The sequence below is a fragment of the Aspergillus piperis genome (genome assembly GCF_003184755.1).
Source record: "Aspergillus piperis CBS 112811 unplaced genomic scaffold BO85scaffold_1, whole genome shotgun sequence".
NCBI lineage: Eukaryota > Fungi > Ascomycota > Eurotiomycetes > Eurotiales > Aspergillaceae > Aspergillus > Aspergillus piperis.
The window spans coordinates 1,548,033-1,574,940 of record NW_020291591.1 but is presented as its reverse complement, the minus strand read 5'-3'; the positions used below and the strand labels follow the sequence as shown (position 1 = coordinate 1,574,940).

At 47.7% G+C, this 26,908-nt stretch overlaps 8 protein-coding genes across 8 annotated transcripts; 3 read left to right on the top strand and 5 right to left on the bottom strand.

Annotated features, from left to right (window-relative positions):
• Positions 1 to 669: 669 nt before the first annotated feature.
• BO85DRAFT_444399 (uncharacterized protein) lies at positions 670 to 1,336 on the bottom strand. Its single transcript, XM_025659007.1, has 3 exons — positions 1,285 to 1,336; positions 1,167 to 1,234; positions 670 to 1,001 (listed from the first exon to the last, which is right to left on the bottom strand). Exon 3 carries the CDS (start codon positions 929 to 931, stop codon positions 695 to 697), a length of 237 nt encoding a protein of 78 aa, XP_025520977.1. The 5' UTR covers positions 932 to 1,001; positions 1,167 to 1,234; positions 1,285 to 1,336; the 3' UTR covers positions 670 to 694.
• Positions 1,337 to 5,903: 4,567 nt separating this feature from the next.
• On the bottom strand, positions 5,904 to 7,391 carry BO85DRAFT_515617 (uncharacterized protein; the record flags this gene model as incomplete). Its single annotated transcript, XM_025664793.1, has 5 exons — positions 5,904 to 6,125; positions 6,182 to 6,247; positions 6,880 to 7,110; positions 7,193 to 7,198; positions 7,263 to 7,391. The coding sequence occupies 5 exons, from the start codon at positions 7,389 to 7,391 to the stop codon at positions 5,904 to 5,906; spliced, it is 654 nt and encodes a 217-aa protein (XP_025520976.1).
• A 3,342-nt stretch (positions 7,392 to 10,733) lies between these two features.
• Positions 10,734 to 12,787, bottom strand: BO85DRAFT_386976 (carboxylesterase; the record flags this gene model as incomplete). Its single annotated transcript, XM_025656650.1, has 1 exon — positions 10,734 to 12,787. One exon carries the CDS (start codon positions 12,785 to 12,787, stop codon positions 10,781 to 10,783), a length of 2,007 nt encoding a protein of 668 aa, XP_025520975.1. The 3' UTR covers positions 10,734 to 10,780.
• Positions 12,788 to 13,450: 663 nt separating this feature from the next.
• Positions 13,451 to 14,656, top strand: BO85DRAFT_473679 (uncharacterized protein). The gene is made up of 2 exons (XM_025662637.1): positions 13,451 to 14,360; positions 14,412 to 14,656. The coding sequence occupies exons 1-2, from the start codon at positions 13,620 to 13,622 to the stop codon at positions 14,478 to 14,480; spliced, it is 810 nt and encodes a 269-aa protein (XP_025520974.1). The 5' UTR covers positions 13,451 to 13,619; the 3' UTR covers positions 14,481 to 14,656.
• A 3,499-nt stretch (positions 14,657 to 18,155) lies between these two features.
• Positions 18,156 to 20,847, top strand: BO85DRAFT_473678 (uncharacterized protein; the record flags this gene model as incomplete). Its single annotated transcript, XM_025662636.1, has 6 exons — positions 18,156 to 18,279; positions 18,377 to 18,543; positions 18,818 to 18,823; positions 19,209 to 19,407; positions 19,467 to 19,474; positions 19,831 to 20,847. 6 exons carry the CDS (start codon positions 18,156 to 18,158, stop codon positions 20,491 to 20,493), a joined length of 1,167 nt encoding a protein of 388 aa, XP_025520973.1. The 3' UTR covers positions 20,494 to 20,847.
• Positions 20,848 to 20,919: 72 nt separating this feature from the next.
• Positions 20,920 to 21,916, top strand: BO85DRAFT_444393 (uncharacterized protein). The gene is made up of 2 exons (XM_025659006.1): positions 20,920 to 21,688; positions 21,775 to 21,916. Exon 1 carries the CDS (start codon positions 21,110 to 21,112, stop codon positions 21,428 to 21,430), a length of 321 nt encoding a protein of 106 aa, XP_025520972.1. The 5' UTR covers positions 20,920 to 21,109; the 3' UTR covers positions 21,431 to 21,688; positions 21,775 to 21,916.
• BO85DRAFT_482901 (uncharacterized protein) lies at positions 21,586 to 22,022 on the bottom strand (the record flags this gene model as incomplete). The annotated part of the gene is made up of 2 exons (XM_025663127.1): positions 21,586 to 21,688; positions 21,775 to 22,022. The coding sequence occupies 2 exons, from the start codon at positions 22,020 to 22,022 to the stop codon at positions 21,586 to 21,588; spliced, it is 351 nt and encodes a 116-aa protein (XP_025520971.1).
• A 587-nt stretch (positions 22,023 to 22,609) lies between these two features.
• BO85DRAFT_444392 (GPI inositol-deacylase) lies at positions 22,610 to 26,784 on the bottom strand. The gene is made up of 6 exons (XM_025659005.1): positions 26,091 to 26,784; positions 25,156 to 26,005; positions 23,743 to 25,108; positions 23,530 to 23,695; positions 23,258 to 23,484; positions 22,610 to 23,212 (listed from the first exon to the last, which is right to left on the bottom strand). Exons 1-6 carry the CDS (start codon positions 26,667 to 26,669, stop codon positions 22,978 to 22,980), a joined length of 3,423 nt encoding a protein of 1,140 aa, XP_025520970.1. The 5' UTR covers positions 26,670 to 26,784; the 3' UTR covers positions 22,610 to 22,977.
• Between the last annotated feature and the right edge of the window lie 124 nt (positions 26,785 to 26,908).

Here is a 26,908-nt window from a genome sequence, read left to right as displayed (position 1 = left end):
CGGGTGATTCAAATGTCGAGTTGTGCTACTATATCATCATGGCTACGGACAATTCAGCGATAGAGACAAGCATAATCATTCTGCACTCTCGATGCAGAGCCATAACTCGCATGATACGGGACAGAGTGCCCCAAGAGGGAAGACGGAGGAGCCTTACAGAGGAGGTGATGTGGTTTTGGTTGAGCTTAGACAGATACAGAGGTAGATGACTGGGCAAAGCCGCAAATGACAGTAGTGAGTACAAGAATAGCACATCTCACATATTCTTGATGCATGTAGCAGGTTATATCAGGACACCACAGCCTGAAGTACGACAATCTTATTTTACTGCGCGTGTTATTCTTCGTATTGCATGTAGTAGGGGAAGAGACAGTCGGAAAAGTCGACCATCGAGCAACTACATAAACAGTTTGCTGTCCAATACTTTGTATCTTAGGATACAGGGATATGATGCAGATTTATTGTGACTACTATCAACTTAGTGGGACCAGGCAATGGTACCATGCATTTGACAATACTGTTCGATTACAGTCACAGTGGCTGCCCCGCCAATATATTTCTAAGTGACGTGAAATGGTGTCTTTTTTGGGCGGTCACGGGGTGTTGGGCCATGATTCTTCTCTTCTTGCTCGCTTGTTTCCTCTCATCTTCACCTCACCTCGTTCCCCACCTCCATCTCATCTCTTCCCCCATCTCATATCTTCCACCATCTCATTTTTTCTTCCATCTCATCTGTTCCTTCATCCCATTTTTTCTTTCGTCTCATCTCTTTCATCACGCTCTCCTCTTCCCCTTCATCTCTCCTTCTTTCTCTCATCACCCTCCTGTATTCCCCTCCCCCATCATCTACTCTCTCCTCTTCTCCTTCACCTCTCCTTCTCTCTCTCGTTACCCTCATGTACTTCCCTTCTGTACTCCCCTCCCCCATCATCTTGCCTGGCGAGTCATGGTATCATGACTAGCTGAGGGGCTGCTTCTATTGGGAGTAGCCAGAAAAAAATGTAAGTCTTCTTTGCTACTCTCTTACTATGTATCTTTGCTTCACAGGTTTTGCCTTCCCCTCAACTCACCGATGGAAAATGAAATGCAACACTTTTATGACAATCTTGCGTGTTTATTTTTGCTTGTTGGCATACTGCGACCTAGGCTAACAATTATGGAATCAGCCGTCCACCACCACCTCAGACCTCTGGCCTCTTCGGGAATTCCAAATATTGGAAGAACAGCAGAAAAGGCAAGTCAATATAATCTAAGAAGTATATTATCGCTGACGACTTGACAAAGGTCACGGGGTACCTTGGGTACAACTTCACTCGTCCAAATAACGTGTCCGGGCTAGAAGACCAGATCACAAATTGGGCGAGTATGTTGTCGTGTGGTACCAGACGGTGGGTTCGTTATGCTTGAAGCATATCAGCCCTTTCGTCCAAGAAATTGTTTCGGGTCAAGGACCCAGACGATGGAATGGACGAGTGTTGGTGATAGTAGCTGGAGTGCTTCCAGCATACTTCTTCATCACATGACTGAGAGCTTGATATACTGGTTGTATATCAAGTTTCTTATCCAAAGGCGCTTCCGGGTCAGTGACCCAGAAGACCGGATAAGAATGCGGGCTGGCCAAGAGGTCCAGCACGCTGATATGTCGTTAGACGGCGAGCTTGATATACAGTGTATGTCAGCTTCATCAAGAACTGCAAGCTGGGCCAAGGTGTCCAGCAGGATGATACGTCGCTAGACGGCGGCTTGATACATGTGTATTGAGTTTCATCTGGAAATGCAGGCTGGCCAAGAGGTCCAGCACACTGTTTCATCACACGACAGAGAGCTTGGTATACAAGGTATATCAGCTTTCTCATCCAAAGTGTATCCGGGTCAGTGACCCAGAAACATGGATGAGAATAGCAGGCTGGCCAAGGGTCCAGCACGCTAAATCTGTCACTAGACGACGAGCTGAGTATACAGTGTATATCGGCTTCATCATCCAAAGTGTTCCGGGTCAGTGACCCAGAATACTGGGTGAGAATAGCAAGTTGGACAGAGTCCACAATGCTAAGTCGTCACCAAACGACAAGCTTGAATGCCAGCGGCATTCACTATAGCTTGGAGTCGATGACAGTGGTAGCGTCAGGGATGAGAAGAGTCTCTTTAACCCCGGCGATGTCGATGGTGATGCCAAGATCGAAGAAGTGATAGTCACTTACACATTGGCGATCCATCCACTGTCAATGTCAATGTCACTTTGCGCAAAGTTTGCGTAGGGCGACTGACAAGCCGCGAGGGTGGTCCTCAAATTGTTTTTTGAGAGGGGAGTAGTCTTAGAGGCTCTCTACCTCCTATTCATGGCGACGGGTGCGGTTTTGTCCCTGGTGATATGGATCACCTGGGCAATACCCGCTGTGAAACCTCTGTAGGATCACACCGTCGCTTGGATAGCTGCACCGAGCAAAGTCTAGCTATAGCTAGACTTTGCTCTGTTCAGGAATTGCCAAAGGCACTATGCCGGGTACCTGCCGAACCATGACAGTCTTGACTGGCACAAAGGGGCCCTTCCTGTAACTGAATTCGGCCAAGATTGCAGGAAACCTTGCAATCTGGAAGAATGCTGGAGAGGACGTGGGTGGTTTCAGTTGATGAAAGCTTGTTGCACATAGCTTAGGCTTGTTGCAAACACAGTTTGGGCTTGTTGCAAACAGGTGATTTCTGTTGTGAACAGCTTGGGCTTGTTGCGAACAGTTTGAGTTTGTTGCGAACAGCTCGAGTCTCAGAAACATTTGCATGGGGCAATAGTCGCATGCATTGCTCTAGTTCCTCTTCTCAGGTAAACTCTTGTGTCATGTCTGCTGTTTCAACAAGAAACAGCAAAAGGCTATGGTCGGAAGAGGACACCAATATATGGCGCCTCTGAAGGTACCCGCGCTGCCGGTGGACTGAAGTGTTTTACACGCTTACCCACAATGGCTCCATGCGGACGACTGATGATCCAGGGCCGCAAGGGCTGGATCAGATGCGTTAACTACGCAAGGATAAAGCACCCATAGTTTGCAGCAATAGCAACTGTGGACTTGTTGAGGACTTGACGACGGGAGATCTTGTGAACCCATAGTCGGCCACAACAATGTGTCCTCGGTGTGATTGTCATTACATCGAGGATAAGAGACATCGCGTGCCCACTACACCGTCTCGTTAAAGCCGGAGCCAGATCAAGGAGAACTGAGGTGACGGCCGGTCGTGATATTGCACCCATTGTTAGAAGCAAGAGACTCCGACCGCAAATATCGAAGTTTACGTGGGAGTTTTCCATGAACCCGTCTGCCACTGTTGTGATGGTAGAACGGGACTTCGTTAAGGGGTTTCATTGACACATAGAGTGTCATTGAAGTGTATGCAAGGCATACGCATCGCCCTCCAGGAAGGCATCTGCCAACCTGGTACTGCATCATAGGGTGCGGCTATGGTGCAGTAGCCGGACGATGTGACCCAGCCACATGCTCACACCTTCACGCGGTGTCCGGTGTTGATCGCCAAGAAGCGAGACCAAGATGAGCGCTGAAATGTAATGCTGGCTATTGTAGGTATGATCCACTCAATATATGAATTGACCCCAATTCTCGCTACTCTCACCCTCAAAGCATCACTGTCTTGCCCGCAAATTCCCATTTAGATTACAGTCGAGACCTTGAGCTAACATAAACCTTCCACGGTGACACCTTTGTCATCTTCAAACCGGCGCTTGTGTCAGCTTTTAATAGGCGTGCCAAGTGCAGGTTGGAAATGGGAAAGGAGCAATGTTAGTGACTTACACCCGTGGCTCGTTTGTGGAAGTTCCTCGTGCTAATCAAAGTTGATCAGTCTTGAGCAATCTAGAGAACATGGACCCTCTAAACGGGCCGGTATTATTGACGTGTAACGGATGTGTTAAGATGAGAAAGCGTTTATGCAGTCTATGGGGTGAACAACCACTTGTATCGCCAAGATGTACATAGAACAAGACGTGAGAAGGCCCCAACGGGACCACGCTGATTGATACATTGTCCCACAACACGACCATACCGAAAGCTACTGGGAGTGGCGAAAAAGGCATATTGGACCATGAGGGGATGCAGAGAGGCTGGGCTACGGGTATATGATCGGTTGAGATACTACAGGAATGGCTTCACGAAGCAGGAAGCAGCAAGCGAATGATATGTTGCGCTGAAGTGGACATATGTTCAAACTTAAGACTCGTGGCTGCCGCCAAACCGCTCGTCGGCGACCAGACAAGACTTGTTGTATTGCACTCATCTTCTTTACTATCAGCAGCCAAGGACGCGCATACCATTGAGCAGCAAGCCAATATGACATAGTCTTCCTAGCCTCTAAAGCACAAAATCGGACTTCTTGTGAGAATAAGTCTTGGAATAATACAAATGACCTAGCTGTCAGAAAGCATCATTATAGCAAGAGTACGGTCCTAAAGCCGGACGGAGGGACATCTACAAGCTCAATGTAGACTTGCTTGCCAGCTTTCTAGTCCAATGGTCCATATCGAACCAACGGCGCTTTGAAGGAGCAACCAAAAGCACATGCGTAACACGGTTACCTGGGGTACTGACATAGAAAAGAATAAGTCAGCATGTTTATCTAGCTGACACTGATGCAGTGTCTGACACGCAACTCAATATCAGCGAGAACCCGACAAAGCTGCTGGCTAATAGTCGACACCTGATCCAGCCACCCGTCTATGGACCGCGCCTTGCATGGAACCTTATAAAGTCATATCGTACAGTATGAGTCATAGGCGCTTGCTATTGACTGATGCTTTGGGAACAAAAGCTCGACCTAGTACTTGAACTAGATCCAAAGATCAGCGCTGGCGGGAGACTCTGAACTCTAGTGCTCGATATCAAAATGTAGGAAGGCTTACTGGAAGGAATTGCAACAACATTAGCACTGACACGTTTCTTGGACAATGATTCAACTTCAATCGTGATTCTCCTCCTGGTTCATATGTACTAGCCTCGCTAGTATGGTTGTTATGCGTGGTAGGACTAGCTGGCTGGTTGTTTGCTGTGGATCATGGGCTGGACTCTGATACGGTGGTTGGTTATGACGAGTGGTGTTCTTGAGATGATGTAGTTCGCATCGTTGTATGAGAAGCGAGTGGTGTGGAGAGGGGAGTGGTATGGAGAGGGATGCCGGGTGGAGGGAGGTAGCAGATGTTGATGAGTTCTTTCTCGTGGATGATTGACGTGATTCGTGGAGACTGAGAGCCTCGGATAATGGGGATGGCACTAAAGAAAAGCAAGAGGTCAGCGGCTGAGTCTAAAATGGGTACGGATCTTTGAAGAGTCGCCGATTATGATCGAACTAACGCGGATGGGAACAGAGAGGCTCGCGGCTCATCGACTCGTGATAATATGAGGTGATCTCCTAGCGAAGGGTAGATGAGGTGCTGACGGAAATAAGCGAGCTTTAAGGAAGGGAGAGAGAGAGAGAGAGAGAGATAGGATCAGCCTAGAAAAAGACACCGTAGAGGACAAGATGATAGTGTCCGGGGAAGACACTGGCTACTTGGAAAGCGAGGTTTTAAGGCCAACCGGCCACGGCAACCGCCAATACTATAAAGTAAGGCCCCCTGCGCTGAATGTGTACTCGGTAGAAAGTGGTAATGTATCTGCCTTGGGATCATTCTCTTAACAGCCATCCTTCTAGGTCTCTACTGGTATTTTATGGTCGCTTGATTCCCTTCCTGCAGCGAGTCCATACTGGCGAAGGATGTCATGCACACCAGTGGGGCATTCTTACAGGCTTCGTAGATCGTATGGGTCTTGCGACATTTAGTACGGGGATGTGGCGGACTACATCTACTCAGGAAGTAATAAAGTATATTCATAAAAAGAAGAAAAAAAAAGAAGTTCTCATTCTCAGGCGTCTTCAGTATCGTCCTCCCACTCATTTTCCTCCATGTGGCGGATGTACTCGTCAACGGCCGCGAGAGCGTTCACCAGCACCTCCCTCCGCTCATTCCAGCGCCGCTGTTTCTCCTCGACATTTAGGAGATGGTCTATATACTCGTCCTCCAGGCGAAAAATCTCCTCCATCAGCTCTCGCCGCCTCTGCGCCTTCGCGGCGGCCTCCTCCGGGGTCTATGTGTATATCATTAGATACTATCATAATGAAAACAATGGTATCTGGTACTAACAGTTTCGGCGGGCCCCGGCCCGGTCTGTTGCTGCTCTTGCTGTTGCTGCTGCTGCTGCTGCTGCTCCTACAATAAACTTTAGTTAGTATCAGGAGCAAGTATAACACATATGAGCTAGATTGTGATGATAGTGTGAGGTGTTGTATACTATTCGATTGAATGCTGTTGTTGACGAGGGGACGCGAGGAAATAAGTGATATAAAGTATTCAAGAGTATACTCACTTCGTTGGCTAAAAGAACACAGTAAGTATGGGTTGATAGGTGTATATTGATGCGCAATTGTCAGAGGTGGTACTTACCGGGCATGGTAGTAGTGGTAGTAGTGGTAGTAGTAGTGGTAGTAGTAGTGGTAGTAGTAGTGGTAGTAGTAGTGGTAGTAGTAGTGGTAGTAGTAGTGGTTGTAGTGATGGTGGTGATGGTGGAGGTAATGAGGATGATGGAGATGGTAGCCGAGACGGAAGAGACGGAATATTGAGATGCCAAAGATGCAGTCCTCTTACTGTGGACACATCACCTGATGTCCTGCCTTTTGTGGCCTCTACATCCAGTCTCGAACACTTTGTTCTTTCTTTCTTTCTTTCTTACTTTCTTACTTTCTTACTTTCTTACTTTTCTTTTTGCTGCTGAAGTCTTGGTCTTATATTAATAATAGCAAGCTCGCTGTTATGTCAACTAGGTTGGTATCAGTCTTTCAAACTAAGCTCTTGAGTTCAGCAACAACAGCCTCTAAGTTCGCATCATCATCACTCAACCCTTTCTCATCGGGCTCTATTTCGGTCTGGTATGACTGGTCAAGAGCTGCGAGTTCATCCACCAACACCTTCCGTGTGGAAGTCCACCTTTCCTTCTTCTCATTGTACTGATCACGGTATTCTTGCTCCAGTGACTTCAGTCTCTGTAGCTCCTCACGGAGCTCCTTCTGTAACTTCTGACCTTCGGTCAGTTTACTAGTTGGGGGTAGAACCCTTTCTGGGATAACTACGCCGGCATCCTCCAATGCATATATATACCTTTACCTACCACATATCAGCTGTATCCTTCGAATATAGTTTTTGCAGCCGCTGCTATGCCTATATGAACCATAACCCAGATCGCAGACCCAGTGACGTTTGTTCGAAGAGAGATAGCTGGACCAAGGTCACTGACCTTATCCTGTTTCCTCTTGAAGTAGTCATTGATGCTGGATTGGTTCTTTACCCTCTTTGGCATTTTGGGCTTTGCGAGAGGAGTGCATTTTGGAAGTTGAGTTGTCAGACTTACCTTTTTAACAACGTTTTAAAAATAACAACATTATCGCGGTTGCGATCTGTAAGCATTATCTGTGTACAGTTAAGACGTCAGAAGGGAAGTTAATTTGCACTGAAGGAATTTCCTTGAAGTTAAATGACCGAAACTTGGATTTTATATCATACAGTACCTGAGAAAAGGCTCAAAAATATGCATCACAAACACAGAAGCACCAGATGGTAGTTGTTGTACATTGAGTACTAGAAGGAACTTACCTTGAATTTTAAATCCTCAAGAGAGGCCTTTCCCTAATTAGATAATTAGGGGGATCAACCTAATAGGATCATCGAAGTTTGAAAGAGTTTTCTTGCTTAGTGCCATACTTGGCCACTGTAAATTGTAAGGCTATGTACTCTTCGATTTGTCAGTGAAAAAGTGTGCGTACTGCTCGATTTTATCAAGAATCTTTTTTCTAATTCCGTTTAAAATTTCGTTTCCTTTCTAAGGGTATAGTAAACCCAAAATGCTGGGTTTAACAGCATAAAGTAGGGCAAATCTATGTACTTTTATGGCGTTAGCTATTGGTATGTCATTGATATTTAGGTTGTGCACGCATAACGTGTGCTCGATTGATGGACTCGAACAGCATTATGCCAAACAGAATAGGAAAAGGAGGGGGGAAAAGAAACAAAGAAAACGATCAGACAACCACTCCCGCTAAGATAGGAGGTCGGAGAAGACAATTAAACTGCCTGCATGAAAGCTTAGAACGCTTACCTGTTTGAATATTGCTATCTGCCAATATATAGTTGGTGCCCGTAGGCTCAGTCTTTAGACTAAGCCCTCATTCAATATTAGGGCAAGGCTCGCTATATGCTATTGATTGTATGTACATAAAATTTCATGGATCATAATTTTCATTTTTATTTGTTCTTCTAAGTTCTTGATTGAAAGAGAGATCGAAATATAAGGGATGATTGGAGATGGGAGGAAAAAGAGATCAAAGTCAGAATTGAGAGAGATATTTATACCTGGAGAACAAGGGCCACTGGATGCGGCGGTGATAGCAAGCTAGTGAAAATCAACTATCTAGACAAGAAATATCGATGCAAGATTGACTGAGCGAATTCAATGAGAGCATGACTTCGTGAATAGTCTAGGGATGCTGATATCAGGGCGTGATGAAACGCCAGTCTCTTCGGTGATATCGATGAAGAAGGGAATGGAGCCATGTTCGATTGAAAATGAGCATTGGGAATAAGGGAGACAGAATGAACCGGTCACTGACCATATGTATGTGGAAGGATCATTGAATGAAACCATAAGCTTTGCGGACGGAGATATGTTAGCCTTCTAAAGCCGGCAAATTGGAGGTTGTTGCTATCATGGGTGTGTTGGAATGCCATAGGAGAATCTCGAGAAACAAAGCCTTCCAAGAAATCTTGGCATAGGTTTGAGTGATTTTGAAAATGTATAATAGCTACAAATGCTTATTGTACAACTCGAACTCCATAATTTTGGGCGAGAGACGTAGTATTTGCCTGAAAGGCAAAAGGGAGACGACCGTCAACATATCATCAACAAAAGACAAGCAACACAAATCAGAAACATCATCAATTAGTCTCATAAGCCTCCTCTCGTGAGAAACAAGCGTTTGGATTTCTCCCACAGTCTCTACGCATATCCTCGAATATGCCCCGCCCTGTTTTTGCCCTATCGTCGACAAAGAGCGCATTCCAACAATTGAGGCGTTCTTCCTCTTGTTCAACAGGTCAATAATGATTTCGCATTGGTACCCTAAACTCAAGCATAAGCTTGGTGCTCCTTTGGCTCCATTTGTATCATTTTCGGATTCTGGAAGTCTGGGGAGCTCACGGCAGTAATTGTAGAGCGCTCTCTTGCTCCTAGGTTATGATACCGATTATTAGATTTGTACTGTTAAAATAGGCGAGTCAACAGGGTCGATAAGACCAGTCCTTAGTGCGGATCTTAATTCAAAGTTCCTTCGACTTGGTCTGTAGTCAATGCGATCGGTGGAGGTGGTAGTGATAGGTCAGCTGACCCGAATTCTGGATGAATTAGTTAGACACAAATTGCAGCCCTTTGTTTATATACAGTATGTCTACCTGGTTGAAGTCTCGATAAGTTCACTGATGACTTTGCCTAGCTATCATTAAGGCGTGTTAGCTTTCCTGTAAGAGTTCCGCAGTTCCTTTGGAATTCCAATGTCTCTTGATTGCATGAAGCATGGGTCATATGCTGGATCCTGCAGGAACGCACAGAAATGGCATTTGCAGCCTCGCACACAAAAGAGCAAATTGGCACAATAACCTTGTTGGTAGTATTTTTTCGTATCGCCTGTCGGTAGGGAAAGCGGTTGAGGCTTTATAAAGGGAATTACATAACTGGATATATTATCCTGGTCCTGCTGAAATCGAGGAGCGTTTCTTCCAGCTGTTGAAGCTTCAAACCCTGGACGTGTGCTATCTGATTTCGGACATCGACACTGTCCTTTGATATGAGGTTCGCTGTGTCACCTCAACGTCTAGAAATAAGATTGCTTTAGAAACGGAACGGAAATGCCATCAGCAGCTCAACATATGGCTGACTATCTCTAGATATCAACACCGACAAGAATAACATCCTTCCTGGTAATACGGCTGATAAGAGATTAATGTGAACCATTAATACTAGCGCAAACGTATTATATACCATAGGGATGAGTATAGTCACCTGACAACTGTCCTTTATGTACAATACCCCGTTACTACCTCATTTCACCATTTCCACTCCCATCTTACGGACGTCTGAACATGGATTGCCTACCCCTGGAGCTAAAGCATTCAATCGCTGGAATAGTAAGAATACTGTGATTAGCATCCGAAACTAACTAATTCGGAATCTAGGTTCGCGATGTGTTGTGGGAAACCCTGCGGGCTTTATCACAGGTGAACCGCCAGTGGAACCAGATTACGGCGCCGAGTCTCTATAAAGATCTTACCCTCCGCCTCTCTCCGCCCGAAGTCGGACGAGCCACCTCATCGCGTGCTTCAATTGCTAGACGCAACTCTCGTCTTGCCGCATATCAGATATCTCACCCTCGTGGATCCCACCACCTCGAACTTAGGTAAAACCAACGTAGGGGACGATGCGGAGTATGGATTTGGAGATCTTCGGGTCTATTTGGCCGTCGGATCGAGAAGAAAAGACTTGGCCTATGAAATGGCGTAGCTGGCCGTTGCAGTGAGGGTTACTGAGTTGATACCGGAGCATCGCCGTGTTGCATCGTTCGAGGTTTGTATGAAGAAACAACGCGTACTAGCTAGAGTGATTGTCTCGATTATATATCTTGCATAATGCATTCTATCTCTCTAGTTGGTATGCTCCAGGCCTAAAACAGCACATTCTTCCATATACGGCAATCCCGAGTAAATTGGCACGGGATACTGCAGATTAGCCACGTTATTGCTTCCACTTCCCTCCGTGAACTCATCCCACTGCCACCTCTCCATCAACTTCAGGCTGCTGAAGTACCCCCTTGCACGAAGATATTCCTCATCAACATTCGGATCTCCGTGTCTGGCAAAGGCTGCCCACATATCCTGCACCATGTTTGTGTAATAGATATCCTCCGGTGCACGGACCGGCAAATCAAACAGATAGTACGTACCGAACACTTCATACAGATCTCCAGAGTGACATTTGTAGTAAGGTGTGTCGGGCTTGCCAACGGGGTACGTGCAGAGATCATACCAGTCATAGTAGTTTAGGCCGTAGGCGCGCTGGTGCAGGTACACGTAGAGACTTTTGTATGCGTGGGATGCTGCGCCTACGGAGGCAAATTCCTTGGAGTAGCAGGTCATGCTGGCGGGCGAGTCAACGTGGATGGTTGCATTGTAGGGAGTGGAGTAGTTTCTCCAGAGGTCGGAGGAGAGCACCGCGTCCTCTTCGGACTTTGTGATGGAGCCGCTGTTGACGAGGGTTTGGAGGGTGGTGGTGAAATTTGTTGCGTTGGGGGAGATAGTGGTTTGGAGGATGGATTGTGCCTCCTCGGGCATGAAGCCGGTAATGAAGTTGACCTTGTTGATCTCGCCTTTAGCGATCTGGGTGAGTGGGTAGTCGAAGATGTAGCGGTTGTCGATGACGGTGTCCCAAGTTACGTAGGAGCTGATGTTCAGGAGAGTTTCAGCCGGGAGGGATTGCAGGCACTTGAGGCGCTGAGTTCCCGTAGTGTTATTGCAGAGGGGCTGAATGTAAGGGAGAATAGCGGCAGCTGAAGCGTTGGAGGTCTCAACATGGCCGGCGATGGACTGGGCGATGGCGTTTTGGAAAAGGCCGTTGGCTTTGGGGGTAGTGAGGAGATCGATGACGGACGAAGCACCGGCGGATTGACCGAAGATGGTCACGTTGTTGGGGTCTCCGCCAAAGGCTCGGATGTATTTCTGGACCCATTTGAGCGCCTCAATTTTGTCAGAGAGTTGAGCGTTCCCGGGGATGGTAGAGTCATCGAGGCTCAGGTAGCCGAAGATGTTGACCCGGTAGTTTATGGTGACTAGAACGACGTCGTTGCGGCTGACGAAGCTATCGCCGTCGAAAGTGGAGTCGGCACCGGTTCCTGAAGTCTCGCCACCTCCGTGGATCCAGAGCATTACTGGCCTGTAGGAATTTGTTTCGTTTTTGGCTGATGGAAGAGAAGGCGTGTAGACGTTCAAGTGCAAGCAGTCCTCGCTATTTCCCCAGGGGTTGAGGCCGTAGCTGTTTCCGTCATACCAGCCAGATTGGATACATGCAGGGCCGTATCTGGTGGCGATGACGTAAGAGCTCTTAGCCCATTCTTGGGCATATTTAAAGCGAAGCTCTCCCACGGGAGGCTGGGCGAAGGGGATTCCCATGAAGCGGAATGCCATATGGTCGCGCAGACCCTCGAAGGTGACGCCATTGGCGCTAGCATTGACTCTTGGGAAGTCAGAATAATCGGTATACACTTGCTTGACGAACTTGGCGGAGTTGGAGCATAGGAAGGGAAGACCAGCAGGCGAGGAAGTATTGGCTAGTTCGCCGTTCCATGTTGTCGGACGGTCTGAGCTGCAAGAAGACCAGAAGAGCTGATCTGAGCCAATGTTCTTCAAATATTGTTGGTATGTGAATGAATAATGGAAGTCGGGATAGTCTTTGCAGCTAAGAAGTGATTCATTGTACTGCGCACAGGTTTCCTGCGCATCTTGGTAGGTCAAAGCATTGTTGACGAAGAGTGCGCTGGGCTTTTCAGCATGTGTTGTCCAGTTGCCGTCATTCTGGAAGAGTACAGTGAGACTGGCATCTGCTGGTACACAGCTATACAGCAAGCTCAGGCTGGCGATGAACGTACGGCCCCTCATTGTGCTAGTGAAGATGGGTTGCTACGCCGACAGAGACCATGGCTCCCCAGGTATTTATGCGAATTCAAAATTGCCTGTTTCGCGATCGTAGTGGAGGATAAAGTCTGTTCCGCACGCGGCCAAAACTGGAGGAGATGTGGGGAAGTTGAGGAGGAAATTAGGCTATTCGCATCTCCGCCATTCGGAGAAGCCAACCCGAGGCTGGAATCCCGGAGAAGAACCCTCTTCACGGCATGGCTCCAATGCTTCCATCGCCAGTTCACTGCCGATCATGCCATCATAGAGTCTTCGAGTCTCTCCTACCTGCCTTTCCAAGACGTTTTAGCTTCCCCAGTGAGCCGTAGCGTGTTGGACCTCCCACAGCTGCGTCATAGTTCTCTGAAAGGATCCATCCCAGAGACGGCAAGGCGGGATCTGTTTTTTCTAGGTGGCTTACAACCCCGATGATAGCTTGTAACAAGCCTCAAGTATAGAGTACTGCCGATATCGGCATCCCGAGTGGTTTCTGTCACAGATAAAGTTGCTTTGCAGGTTGCAAATAAAACTATCCAAACGGAGAAATGCAGGAATGTGGGGTGCCACGTGACGTGCGGGGGGACCGACAGCCGAGGCATCTCCGCCATCTCCGCGTCTCTCCTCTCCATGTCCCTTCTAAGGATATTGCTTTGTATCGCCTTGTCTTTACTTGCAAAGTCGATCTGATAATAAACAAGACAACGTTCAGGCTTAGACCGCACCTGTCAATACCAGCCTCTACGGTGATTTCAAAATTGCCTACATATAGATAACACTTGACACCTTTGTTTGGCCTCTATACGACCCACAGCCCAATATGCCAGTCGCATCCCTCTATCTGCTTGCACTCACTACCGACACAAGCACCTTTCTCAACTCCCTCCGCTCCTCTCGTACCGTGATCGTAAGCTCTAGACCGCGACATGCCGTGATTCGTCCCACAGTCCTCGACCAGGACATTCTAACCAAGACGCCTTGGGATCTTCTCGTTCTCATCCAACCGCCATCGGATTCACCTCCGATCCCCTCTACTCTTCAATCTCAAATAAAGACCCAGTACCATGTAGCAGTGGGAATACCTTCCAAATTACTCGCCACCTACGCCTCACGAGACGAGTCCCTTAAGCGCGCTGCTTCATCCGTCCCATTGACTGGATCCTTAGACCAGGCACGCAGCAAACCGACCTCCCAAAGCCTGGAACTCTCACCCGATCTCCTTAACTTTATGGATAAGCTTACACCTCAGCATTCGGGGCCTGTAACGATGCTCAATCTGCTTCACTTCAACCACCCGAATGGGAAGAAGAGCTACTACCAGTATGGGCAGTCTTTCATTCCTGTGGCTGGAAAGAGAGGCGGGGATGCAAAGATAGTGGGTAACGTGGTAAAGCCAAAGTCTGGAACTGCGAATGCCGTGGACTCGAGAGGAAACTGGGAGAGAAAGGAGGAGGATTGGTGGAATGAGATATCTATCGTGCATTATCCTTCTATCCGCCACTTTTGTGATATGCTTGCTGGGGAGGACTACCAGGAGATCAACGAAAAATATCGATTGTCGGTAAGTTTAGTGTCTGGTAGTTAAGGGGCTACAGGTGCTGATGTATTACAGGCTCTGAAGGACACATTCTTACTTTGCACAACTGAGTTTGATGTGGAAGAAGCATCTCCAAAACTCTAATCTCTGGCGAATATCTTGCTATATCGCTATCTTTGCCTACGTGTTCTCCAACCACCAACGCGTGCCTTGAGATATTGAGGGATTATATACAAACACTTGAAACCGCCCGTTCCCGCTGTATTGAGATATGAGGATAATATTGATGTAGTATTCAATAAGAACGCTTTTGCTTCCACATACATATAGACCCCAAGATCAGAAAGATCCTGCATTGGCAATTCAGATGCAGGACTCATAGTTTTTCGATGGCATAAGGTGTGCCTCAATTTGCCGATTGACACTATAGTTGCCCTTCTATAAATATTTGAGCTCGTCTGACCAAGATATAATGGAGGGCTTGCGCTTGATACGCTCTGCGTGAACAAGCAGAACACTTGATTCTGGAAGTAATGGGTCAACCATACGAGATGCACAAACTGTTCGATGTCCCAGTCGTTGACGAGACAAGATTGATTATTCATATCTAGATTAGCAGTGAGCCACTGTAGGTTTGGCCAATTTAAATCGACTTTGGAAGTTGGGTTTTGATGCAATATACTATCAAGAAGTAATGGCCATGTCGAAGAGCATTAGGAGATTTAAATCTCCAAGGCTTGCCCATGGCTAGCATCCTGCAGTCAGTCCTCTGTCGTATATAAGGAGAGAGCCAGGGAACACTTTCACGGGCAATCAAGAGCGCGCCTGATTACAAAATCCAGATTGGTGCCTCAGAATTGCCCCAGACAGATCCTTTGAGTGCCTGAATCGCATTCTCTTCATCGCCATGCTTCTGCTCAAGAGACAAGCTGCATTCATCCCACACCATGGTGCAATAGACAGCAGCCACATCTCTTATTATGTGTACATGGTATTTTTCTATTTTGTATTTCTTGCGCCATGCTGAATTTGTTGGAAAAGCGTGAGTTCTGCATTGCTTTCCACTTGATAGTTTTGTTGAAGCATTTGTGAGAAAAGATCTCATCATAAGGGACGACCGACCAGGCGTAATAACAGCGTTAGCAACAGCTTGTTGCTTACTGGCCCCCGGAGCTCCTTGCCACGTCACATAAGTAAATCCTAGTGTCCATGCATTGAAGCAGGCGAGAGTGAGGTACCTACCGTATTGAAAAGACGGAGATTGAGCAAGGCTTCGTCAGAGGGAATGCAACGTTTATATGTGATAAGTCCGCTGCCTGGCTCTGGCGTGCCTCAATGTGTTCAATGATAATAGCACCTTGTTGAGTTTCATTGCGCTCTTTTTGCGCCTTCTCACACTGAAGTCCTGGGTCGGCGGCCCACGCCCTCCACAGCCAGATTTGACAGAAGCAACATAGTCCAGAACAGCCCAAAGAAGCTTGCAGTGTTGACAGCAGAACTGACATGGCTTAATTGAAGGAGCGCATCTCCCAGGAGGTCTTGTTCCAACCGAGTGAAGAGCGTTTACGCTGAATGCAGTAGTCCGTAGTAGAGGGACTGCTCACAAAGTTGCCCAGCATAGGGGCAATTCATACTGAATGTTAGACATGTTCATGTCATTCTCGCTATGTGGAAATGCCAGAACCGAGATGGAACTTTTCACTCCACTTTCAGATCCCCACTCCGGGATAATTGCTTGAAGACATTGAGGAATTCAGTCGAGACCATGATAAAGGTAAATAATTGATAGTAATTATAATGGCTTTCAGCTATCGAGAATCAACCAAGGCTCATCTGGTCATAGATCAGGTGCAGGGTCACCAAACACCTCCCCCTTTCTGTGGAGAGTATTCTCAGCCCAGTGGTGCCTACCTTCCAGGTGATACTGGAATGTCTGTGTGCCGAAGGTGAAGCTTCTGTACACGTAGCATCACTGCACGGACCCCAGGAATCATTATGGTTTGCGATGATGCCCTTTTTTGTTGGTCAGTGATTCTGACCCTTGGCAAATTAGCGATCAAACTAGCTTTGTGCCCAAATCTGGCTGTCTTCCTTCAGACTCGGGCCTAGCGACAATGAAGCTTCTTCGTTCCATAATATTATATAGATAACAACACAGAAAACCGAAGACGAAGTCAGATTCATCATGAAATATTGGCTGCTCGTCTCGGGACCTCCCCGGACTTGATGGTGTACCCTGCCTATGTAGCCATTTTCGTCACTATTGGTAAATGAGTTGGGGCTATTTGAGTAAGGCGTTCGACAGTGACCCATTCCAACGAAAGGAATCCCGACGAGGCCGCAGATCTGTTGAAAAGCTTGGAAGGAAGATGGCATATAGCCGGGGAAAAGGCACTGAGGGGAGACTGCGGAGGTCTAGAGTTTTCATATCCATGTTCTAAGGCCACTAAAAAGTCAATTCAAACATGGGTAATTCACATGAGGAATAACAAGCCCCATAACAGACAAAGGGTGACCGAAGTGCCTGCTACTGTGAATATTATGTCTGTCCTGAAGAAATAACCTACATTGGGAATGATGGAGAACTTATAAGTTTCTGGAGGCTTCACTTGCCGTTCATTACACTGGTAAATTTCAGTTCACTATGCTATTTCTAATTAGCCATTGGAAGTTGCCGTGAATTAGTGAGGTCGTTTCTATTACAGATTTTTTCTAGAGCGGCAGATGCCGATAGACTTGCCTTTTGACCCTATTGAAGGAGAATTCGTAAATCCCTGCTATGTCGGTATGATAGTCACTCTAGTCCAACTATTTTAGGCGTAGATAGAATCTGATCAAGATAAGCTACTATCGGGGCATAGAATGCCGCCGCGGAGATCGCATTACAATTATATTAGCTATCAACTGACATTGGGAATGAAAATCTGCGGAGTATGCAGACCTTCTTAGAGTATGATATATCTGTCTTTTATTAGAGTGGTAAATTCTAATCCTCCGTCTTTTAACCTCTCACCAGCCATAGGAAATTGCTGAGATACCATCCGGGATATGGCTACAAAGTAAAGCTTGCTCCCGAAACTTCTTGTTCCCAGTCGATGTTTATAGACTATGACATATTGGCTGATACTGAACCCTCATCTAGGTCTTGAGCCTAACATATACCAACACAAAACCCAACATAAGTGTACCTTGTAACACGTGATTATTGGTAGATATAAGTTGAAGTAATTACAATGCTTTGTTTACTGTTCTTCGACAGTGAAAGGCTCATCAGTTGATCGAAACAGTGTACAGTGGGATTTTAAGCGAGAAGAGTGATATGTGTGTTCACTTTAGTATTGAAATGTGAATCTCTTATTCCCACATTGAACTATTCGCTAATAGTAGAAAAACACCTACATAATGACAGGTTCCTAGTTATCTAATAAGGCTTGCCACCAAATACAGCCATGTAACTCGACATCTATCCTTGGTTCTTACGGCTAAGCCAATATCTAGCAAAAGAACTATGGATGCTACTGATCCCTTAAATATTGATGTCATCTAGTCTAATTCTCAACGCAATCAGCCTAGATTTTTATACAGCACTGCAGGTTCTACGCCTAAAGTCAACTATACATGAAATCCCGAACCCTATACGGGTTTTCCCGCTATCCGAGCAACACTCACTTTCTCGCATAAAATATCAATGATTGCATCTACAAATACCACCATCCCCCCCTTCAAAGTCTTTGGTAGTCAAACCTTCAATAACCATCCACCTCACCCTTCCGGACTGATACCATTCTGATCAATATCACATTCACCTTCGTATGAAATATGGATTGTGAGGGCTCACTGGATTACAAGGCTCTCTACTTCGAAGCCAAGGCAGAACTGGACAGAGAGAGGGAAAGAACCAGGAAAGCAGAGGAACGCGCTGATATGTGCTTGAAAATGGCTAGTGGAGCACAAGAAAGAGAAAAAGAAACACAAGAAGAACTGCATGAAGCACGACAGAAAATGTATGAAGCAATAGGAAGAGAATTTGATGCCTACAGAAAATGTCAAGAAGCACAAACAAGAGAATTTGATGCATGGTGGAGAAGTCAAGAAGCACGAGACAGAACTTATGCAAGGAAAAATAGTAAATGAGCAACAGCTGAAAGAAGATGGAGGACATCAAGAGTCTGATGAATCACAGAAACAGGAAGTGGAGGAACAGTGGGTAAGGAAAGAAGCGGAAGAATAGCAGGACTAGTTAGCAAGAAAGGAATTGAAAGATGCAGCATCTACTCTAAAACACCGTAATACATGCTCTGAGAGCAATGAGAGCAGTCTCAATGAGTACAGGCCTTCATCATGCACCCAGAACTGCATAATTGGAATACCTCGATTCCCATTACCCCAACATTGCACTCAGGACTCCTTTTTGTCCTTTCGGTGATCACTATAGAGATGCTCGCCTTTCGTTAACCACACTCTCATACTATCAGTTACAGCCCAAGGTTAGTGCAAGAAAGACTTGAATTGGAGATTGTTTTATAGAGGAATCCTCGCAACGAATGCACCCTGGACTTGTGATATATATTGTATCCTTGCTGCTATTGTTTTGAGTTACTTCCACTTGCGGACACCCCACCAGGGCCCATGGAACCCTCAAACACATCTATTTGATGTACATACTTAGATTGAAGTAGACATTACTAAGGGCAAAATTGGTGTGCTTAGTACAAGTCTGGATTAACCTAGGCTTTCCATAATCCTGGCAAGCCAAGAATGCAAACACGCGGGTAAACACGCGCGGAAGACACCTGTGAAAACGACCATAAAGTTACTCATTTAAGCGTCCTTGGAATCATACACAAACGCCCAGGACATGTGCCCATACAGCTGTGTCTCCCCAACCTCAGCGCTTCGTTTGATCAAGGCAACTTATTGGGCATTCAAACGTCTGGAAGGTTGAGTCACTCTAGACTGATCGAACAGAAACTTCTATTCCTGATATGCGGGTTTTGCCAGGCAGAATCCTTTATGACTCTTCCTAGTATCATGAACTCGTCCAAAGATCGCTATATGCCTGACGCTGAAGGTTTGTAATTTGGAAAGTTCATTTGCCCTTGAGCTGTCAGCACCACCCTTGTTTGAAAGACGGGATGGTACGTGGTTACCGCTTTGATGTGATACAGTGGCTCTACGATGCAGAATAGCAAATTTGCGGAATCCCAACACCGCAACGGTCGAAGACACCTCCGCAGACACCTCGACAAAGTGCCAGCCATCCCAATTTTCTATTATGTCGCCGACAGAAGACTGCAGGATGCCGACTCCGACTCGCATGCGGCGCCACCTAACCCCGGACGCAGATACCAATACAGGTCCCAGGAGACAAAAGCGTCGAATCAGCGAGAATGCTGAGTCATCGGGGCTCTAAGAGGACACTGATTCTAGCGGGGAAGACACCAACAAAGGTACAGCTCAATTTTGTACCCAGCGTTGCTTGCTTGGTCTGCAGCATGGGAGAAGTCTGGACAAACAGTGTCCGAACGTAGCGCTGCACCGGCTAGGTGCAAATGACGACCATCACCAGATTCTTCCTGAAACGTTGGTCCGGAAAATCGAGAAGCAGCTCAATAAAGAATTTGACCATGGATGCACGCCCATCGGTGGCTGTGCGTCAACCGGCTCACTATTTAAGATTACATCTTCGACACTTGGGTATACTGTGGTTGGCAAAGGAGCCTCATCTGAGCTTTGGAAGGAAAAGGTCTCTCATGAAGCAGACATTTACCGCATACTTCATCAAGCACAGGGATCTGCAGTCCCTGTTGTCCTTGGGACAGTTGATTTGAGAATGGCCCACTTCTCAAATGGAACCGAGATCAACCACATGCTCCTCATGGCTTGGGCAGGAGAGCAGATCGATAATTGCGAGGACAAGTCCTTTAAACGCGAAGTCAAAAGATCTGAAAAGGAGATCCGCTCTCTGGGGGTCATACATCATAATATCCAGCCCCAGAACGCGTTGTGGAACCCCGAGCTACGCCGGGCGTTGATTATTGACTTTGATTGTTCGCAACTCGATTCACTTCCAATCGAAAAGCGGCAACTCTTGATGGGGAAGAAAATCCGCGACCCCTACGGCCGCAAGCGACCATCTTCAGTTCCACTCGAGTAAAAAGTTATATTTCAGCCTGATTTCTCTCACAATTGCTGCCTGGCAAGAATCCGCGGGTTTTCCCGAGCCGTTTGGCGATGGCGCGTGGTGTACCGTTTTTATAGACGCAGCTGATGTGTGCTGCCTTTCCCTCTGCCAGATATTTTGTTCTGCACTAGCTGAGGAACTCATAAAGTATCAAATTCAATTTCTAGAGAGGCGAAATTGAAAGGTTCTGTGCATGAGCGACTCTTCTTGAGCTTCTGAGCGTGCATATTCCTGCAGATATCTTGAGAAATCGGAGTAACAATCGACCTGTATAGATGTGACCAAGATCAGCCGATACCGATTGTCTCAAGATTAAAACACAACTCCTTGAACGAATGAAATTACATACATTTACATTTACAAGAAACATACACTATGGAAGTAGTATAATCTAAGGAATTTGCCATCAGCCGTCATATGTACATCATATGCGCGCAAAATTCAAGTATCATTCTGATATTACCGCTGCTTTGGTAACTGCACCTAACACCACTGTTTCCCATCAAGACCCCCAAATCCACCTTCACAGGCAAACATCATTCCTCTGCTCAGGCGCAACCTCCCTACCTATATACCCTCAACCTTTAACATGTCCTTTTTCTGCCACTACCAATCCCACCTCCCTCTAACCCAAACGGACCACGAACCCTCACCTCTCACCGGAGCCCTCGAACAGGCACGAGAAGCAGCCCACTCAGCACGAGACATGGCAGTACAAGCACAAAATGCAACCGAAGATGCCAAAAAGAACTATGATAAATCAGAAGATGACTTCCACGAAGCATTTCGAAGGTATACCGAAGCACGGGAGAGACTAGATGACGCTTTAGAAAAGTCAACTGAGTCGGCGAGGAGGTTCACTGAGGCGTTGGAGAGGTATGAGGCAGTATTTGAGAGGGTGAGGCGATAACCATACATGTCATGGATATGGAAGGTGGAAGTGGAAGGATTATAGCTCGTAGACTTCTTCTTGTTGAGTTCTGTTCCTTTCTGTCAGATTGATGCAAGTAGCATCATGATGTATGAACTCTGAATAGACAACGAAAGCAGAATACTAGATAATGATCAATAATACGTCGCCAGGAGCTCAATCTTCTTGACTACTTCCTCTCCACTCTTGTTGAACATCGACAATGTCAATTTACTCCCGGATTGGGTGCCCTTATACCTACAACCCCAAAACATTAGCACTCACTCATCTAGTTCGAAATCAATACTCCTATAGAAAGCGGAAAGAAGAATTAGAGCAAGTACCAGTAATAAGTCGTCTCCCTTTCCCCATAAAAGAACTCCATCTCCTTCTCCCCCGCCGACGTGATAACCGCCTTATCAACAGTCCCCTGCGCAAAGGAATTGGCTTTTTCCTGTCCGGCCGCATCCTTAGTCCATTGGTGAACGACGGCGACTTTTTCACCTTGTTGCATGTTGTTGCTGAAGATGACGGCGAAGAGTTCGTTCGTGGCGTAGGGCGGGTAGGTTAGCTTGCCGAGGAAGATGAGCATTTTGGCTTGTTCCTTATGTTTCGGGGGCCTCGGGGTTGGTTGGTTGGAAGAGGTGGTGGTCGGAGACCATACAAAAAGAAAAGGCGAAGAACCAGCTGACAGCTGTCTAGCTGTAGTGAATATCTTAACAGGATTGTTCACTATCAAGTGCATGTATAGCTTTAAGGGATATGGAACGGATCATTTTATATGGAAATGTAGAATGTGCTTAGAGACCAGAATATATGGAAGCTGACAAGCTATGCATGCGCAGGGGTCGAGATACGAATGCGTAGACCAGGGCTATCTTGGACTGTAAACTATCTGGTGACAACTAAATCTCTTCTTGGCTCGGAAGGTTGTCTTCTATGAGGTCAATGTGCTACTGCATCTGACCAGATATAGCAGCTTGATTTGGAATCAGTCTTGTCTCGTGGTAGATGCCCGTGAAGTGGTCAGCAAAGTAGATCCTACTTCGGGACATGCTGCGTCATGTCTAATGTGGCTTGGATATAGCGTTGGATGATCAAGGCACTTGACTGAAGAGGCACGAGGTGCAAATATTATAGGTTATAGATATCGCCTACATTGACGATAGTGGAAAAATATGAACAGCAACACCATCTCTCGTCACTATTACCCGGCCAAAGTCTATTTCCAGATCCAACCGTATATACAAACACACACTCATACTCAGACAGTATCAACAACACACACACAAAGCTAATAAGATACATCCATCCGCCATCACAGATCCCACCTTCCGTCAGGATCACTCAAACACGATATAGTATAAAATCATTCATATGAGCACATAACAAGCACAATCCTGTACATCGACCCTCGGTCAGAAAACAAAAAGCAAACGCCGCTTCCAAAAATAGCAAAACGCCGTTAATCATGGTCCGCAACCGGTAAGATGCAACGGGACATATAATAGAAGAATAAAGGATAAGATATGTATGGTGTAGTAGAATTATGGTTTTTTCTTCATGTGACTACTCCCTGGTTCGGCCGAGGAGTTCGCGTCGTCGCCTTCTAGGATGCGCCAAAGTCGGCGGGGTGAGAAGCCGCTGCTGAAGAGGTAGATGCCCACGAGCCAGGCGGCGAAAAGATTAGTAAGGTGATGGAGAAGGTAGCCGTAGGAGACGCCGTAGACTGCGGAGTAGATGGCAAGGGCGAAGAGAATGAGGGAGGTGACGTTTTTTAGCCTATTCAGTTAGTTTTGAGATTACACTAGTATTGAAGGAGCATACCGTGAGCTGACTCGAGGGACCATCGTTCCTGTCGTCATGGCCTCAACGAGCAGGATAAACGGCATAATTGACAGCACATTGTGGTGGGAGGAGAATGGCATGAACCAATGCACCACAAGGTTATGTGCCCACACGAGCAGGACAAGGATGTTGATCGGCAGGATCCACAGCATCAGGAGAAAGATCGAGTATGTAAGATTGGCGAAATTATAATGAGTCGTAGATTTCTGGGATTATTAGCAAACGCAAGTCAACAATGCGAGTATGCATACCGTCTCTTTCGCATGCCATTGGGCTCGCACGCAAGTAGCGAGCTGCACGATGCACGCCACCATATAGGCAAACTGATACGGGATAGTAGTCGCAACAAGAATCAGCAGAATAGCGGTGTTAATCAACCGTCGTCTGGGCGTAGGGGCCGAAAAGATGGGAAGGTTGCTGATATGGTCAGCATTGTGCATGCAAAATAATAGAGGACAACTCACCCCTTGTCATCACGCTTGATATACCCTGACTTGCTGTTCAACAGACCATAGAAGAAAGACAAAACCGACAGCAGGGACAGAGCCACATAATTCATCATCACGCACACGCCCACACTGATCAGACCGAACACAGGAACCAAGAACCAAAAGAAAGCATCCTGCGATCCCAACAGTAGGTCATTCTTCGTAAAATCAACGGGCGACTCCGTGGAGTTGGTGCGCCAATGAAATGGATCATCGCTTGGAGGCAGCGTAGTCGACGTAGCCAGGGAAGAAGCCAGCAACGACATGGCGAGCAGCAAAATAGGCAAAGACGACCGCAGTGTGCTATCCAACCCCTCTGCGAAGGTGATAAAATAACCCGTCTCGTCATAGACCTGAAACTGCTTGCGCAGAACCAAAGCAATTACCAGAATCGGGAAGGCAGCAAAAACGGTGCGGTACCGCATCACGAGCTCACCTAGACTACCTAGGACGTCCACCGACAGGGAGATGTCAACCGTTGACTCGCTGCTCGGATCTGTCCACAAATGGAAAGACACTCCACCAAGGGTGGCTTGCTCACGAAGAGGCGGAGGCATGAACGGAGCGACTCCGTGCAGATTGACATTGACCTGCTTCACATTGACAAAGAACTTGGACTCGTGGGGATCAGGGATCGACTGGCGCAATAGCGGTGCAAACAGCTCGGGCTGTTCTCCGTAACCCCGGCGGACGATCTTAAGCTTGTAATTTAACAAACTCGAATGCAGCGCCGGAATTCTCACCTCAGTGAGCATTGGGCGGTTCGCCGGAAGTCTCATCTTCAGTCCAGCACTGAGCAAGCCGCCCAAGCCCACACGAGCTCGGATGACCGAGTCAGAGCTGTCGGAGAACTCCGCCACCACCCAGCCGCGAGTTGGAGACCGCGCTTTGTCGACCACTGCCACAAACTGGTGCTCGACCAAATCCTCCAGATCGTACTGGAGATACGAGAAAGGGGAGGTCCGGTCATACGCTTGCTTCGAGGTCCTCGTCGACGCTGGTAGGTGTATGCCATCCTCCGCAGCGTTCTTGCAAGCCAGGCGCGTCGAGCCGGCGCTGCTCCCGGAAAAGTCCATGTTCATCGAGAAAATGCTGGCAAACTTGCCGTTGTGCAACGGGAAGACACTGCAAAAGAGAACCTCCAATGTCCCCTGCTCTCCGGGGTTGTCTAATTTCTGATCTGTAAGAAGAGTAAACTTCTTCCCCGACACACCCTGCGGCGGAACGGGAAGCAGGTGGACGTTGGTATTCGGGCTGTGGCCGAGCTCGCGAAGAATTAGTCGCTGGCCTTGCGGCAGGATGATGTTGGTGCTATCTTCCAGCGTCAATAATGTAGATGGTTCTAATAACAGTTAGCAACAGTATCGACGAGTGCTATCGCATACGCACCTTTCTGTGGGAGCGTTCTTTCAGCGGTCAACTCTAATCCAGTCAAATACCATTTCTTGAAGATCCGCATGCGCTCGGCCCTGGGCTTTGTCTGGCTGGCCCGACGGACATCCACCACGTCGAACAACGACTTGATGATTGCCTTGCGGAACTGGTCACACCACGTAATTGACAGATGGTCCATACCGATCCAGACATCAGGGATCGTCGAGGTGAAAACTGTGAAGCCGTGCGTGTCCGGAACCAGCGACGAGATACTAGCGTAGTCCGACGGAACCACCGTATCGCGCGAACCACCCGCGATCGAGATCAGCGTAAGGTGCCACAGTGGGTTATTGTTCGCCCAGGTCTGGGAGTAGGCATCCCGCCAGTAATCGTTGATTTGCTTGTATGTATGAACGATGTCCGATTCGAACGAAACGGGGGGCTTTGCGTGCGGTGCAGACATGGTGACAATCGTGTTGACCGAGTTTGCCTGGTAATTCGTCATTGTTAACGCCGTGCGTGCGACAATGCCTCCCATGGAATGCCCAACTAAAATCACCGCGCTGGGGTCGGGAAGGCCAGGGTCCCTCCGCGACCGTCGCGGATCATGGTAGAGCGAGAGGATGTATGAGACGGCTTCGTTGACATATTCCGCTTGATCGAGTAGTGTCTGGCCATGGAAGGCCGCCAGGTCTTCGTTGAAGTCGATCATGAAAAAGTCTAAGCTGCGGGTACCTGATTTGAGCCGCTCCTCATCATGTCGGACGACGTCGGCATAGTGTCTCGAGGCTTCGGCAGCCAGGGAGCGAACTTGTCGATAGCTGCCGGCATTTCCGGGGAGGAAGAGGACAGGGGCACCGTTTAACTGGATGTAGCAGAATACATAGTCAGCCTGCGATCGGGGAGGAAACGCCACAGCCACGCGGCACAATCATTGGCCAGGTACTTACGCCCAAGTTCTCCTGGTTGTACGGGTCGACACCCTCCTCCCGATAGAGGAACAGATTATACTTGCTCGCAAACCGGGTATGTTCCGTATCGAAACCCACCATGCGAAGGAAGGTGGGACTCATGACGGGAATCCCACAGCCATCGCCGCCAATCTGCCGTTCGGAGAAGGACCGGAGGATGAAGAAGAGAAATATCGAGGCGACCAGGGTGGTGAGCGCGGTCAGAATGGAAACGGGCCAGGGACTGCGGAGGCGCGACGGTCGAAAGCGGAGGTGACCGTCCGGGGAGGCTTCCATGGGCAATCGCTGGGAAGCCAGCGGCATCATAACGGCGGAGGAGCGGGATTCGGTGGAGGAGGAGGAAGTGCGCCAAAGGCTAGAATTTCGGGAACGCGGATTGGAGGCATCTCGACGAAGATCGAAGCTGGTGCCGGTCCTGGCAGCGGCCTGCGGACGCGAATTTTCCGGCGGATCGAGGACTTGAGGCGCAGGACTCGGGTCTGTCGGGGTGCGAGAGACGGGGGCCAGGGATTCTTCAGCGTCGTCCTCGGCTGGCGAGCCAGACGAGCGTCTGTGCATTGGAAGAGGCGGCGATCGAGATACTCATCCAGCACGTATGGGGGGGAAGGGCCGGGTTCGGAGGCAGAAGGGGAGGAGGAGGAGAAGGCGGTGGTGGTGTCTTCGGGGGAAGAGGGTAGGATCGTAAGGAATCTGTGGGGGGGAAGGAGGAGCAGCCAGGCGGCAAGGGGATCACGGCTGCTTGTTGGACCCTGAGGAAAAGGCTGGAATGCGCCAACGGATCGGATCGCGAGGAATTG

Excerpts from the sequence above, each read along its gene's own strand:
- BO85DRAFT_473679 (XM_025662637.1), top strand. The coding sequence starts at position 13,620 with ATGCCAGTCGCATCCCTCTATCTGCTTGCACTCACTACCGACACAAGC. Across the intron at positions 14,361-14,411 it reads ACGAAAAATATCGATTGTCG|GCTCTGAAGGACACATTCTT; the intron begins GTAAGTTTAGTG and ends GATGTATTACAG.
- BO85DRAFT_444399 (XM_025659007.1), bottom strand. The coding sequence starts at position 931 with ATGATGGGGGAGGGGAGTACAGAAGGGAAGTACATGAGGGTAACGAGA.
- BO85DRAFT_444392 (XM_025659005.1), bottom strand. The coding sequence starts at position 26,669 with ATGCACAGACGCTCGTCTGGCTCGCCAGCCGAGGACGACGCTGAAGAA. Across the intron at positions 25,109-25,155 it reads AAGAACGCTCCCACAGAAAG|AACCATCTACATTATTGACG; the intron begins GTGCGTATGCGA and ends AACTGTTATTAG. Across the intron at positions 23,213-23,257 it reads GTCCCTCGAGTCAGCTCACG|GCTAAAAAACGTCACCTCCC; the intron begins GTATGCTCCTTC and ends CTAACTGAATAG.
- BO85DRAFT_444393 (XM_025659006.1), top strand. The coding sequence starts at position 21,110 with ATGTCCTTTTTCTGCCACTACCAATCCCACCTCCCTCTAACCCAAACG.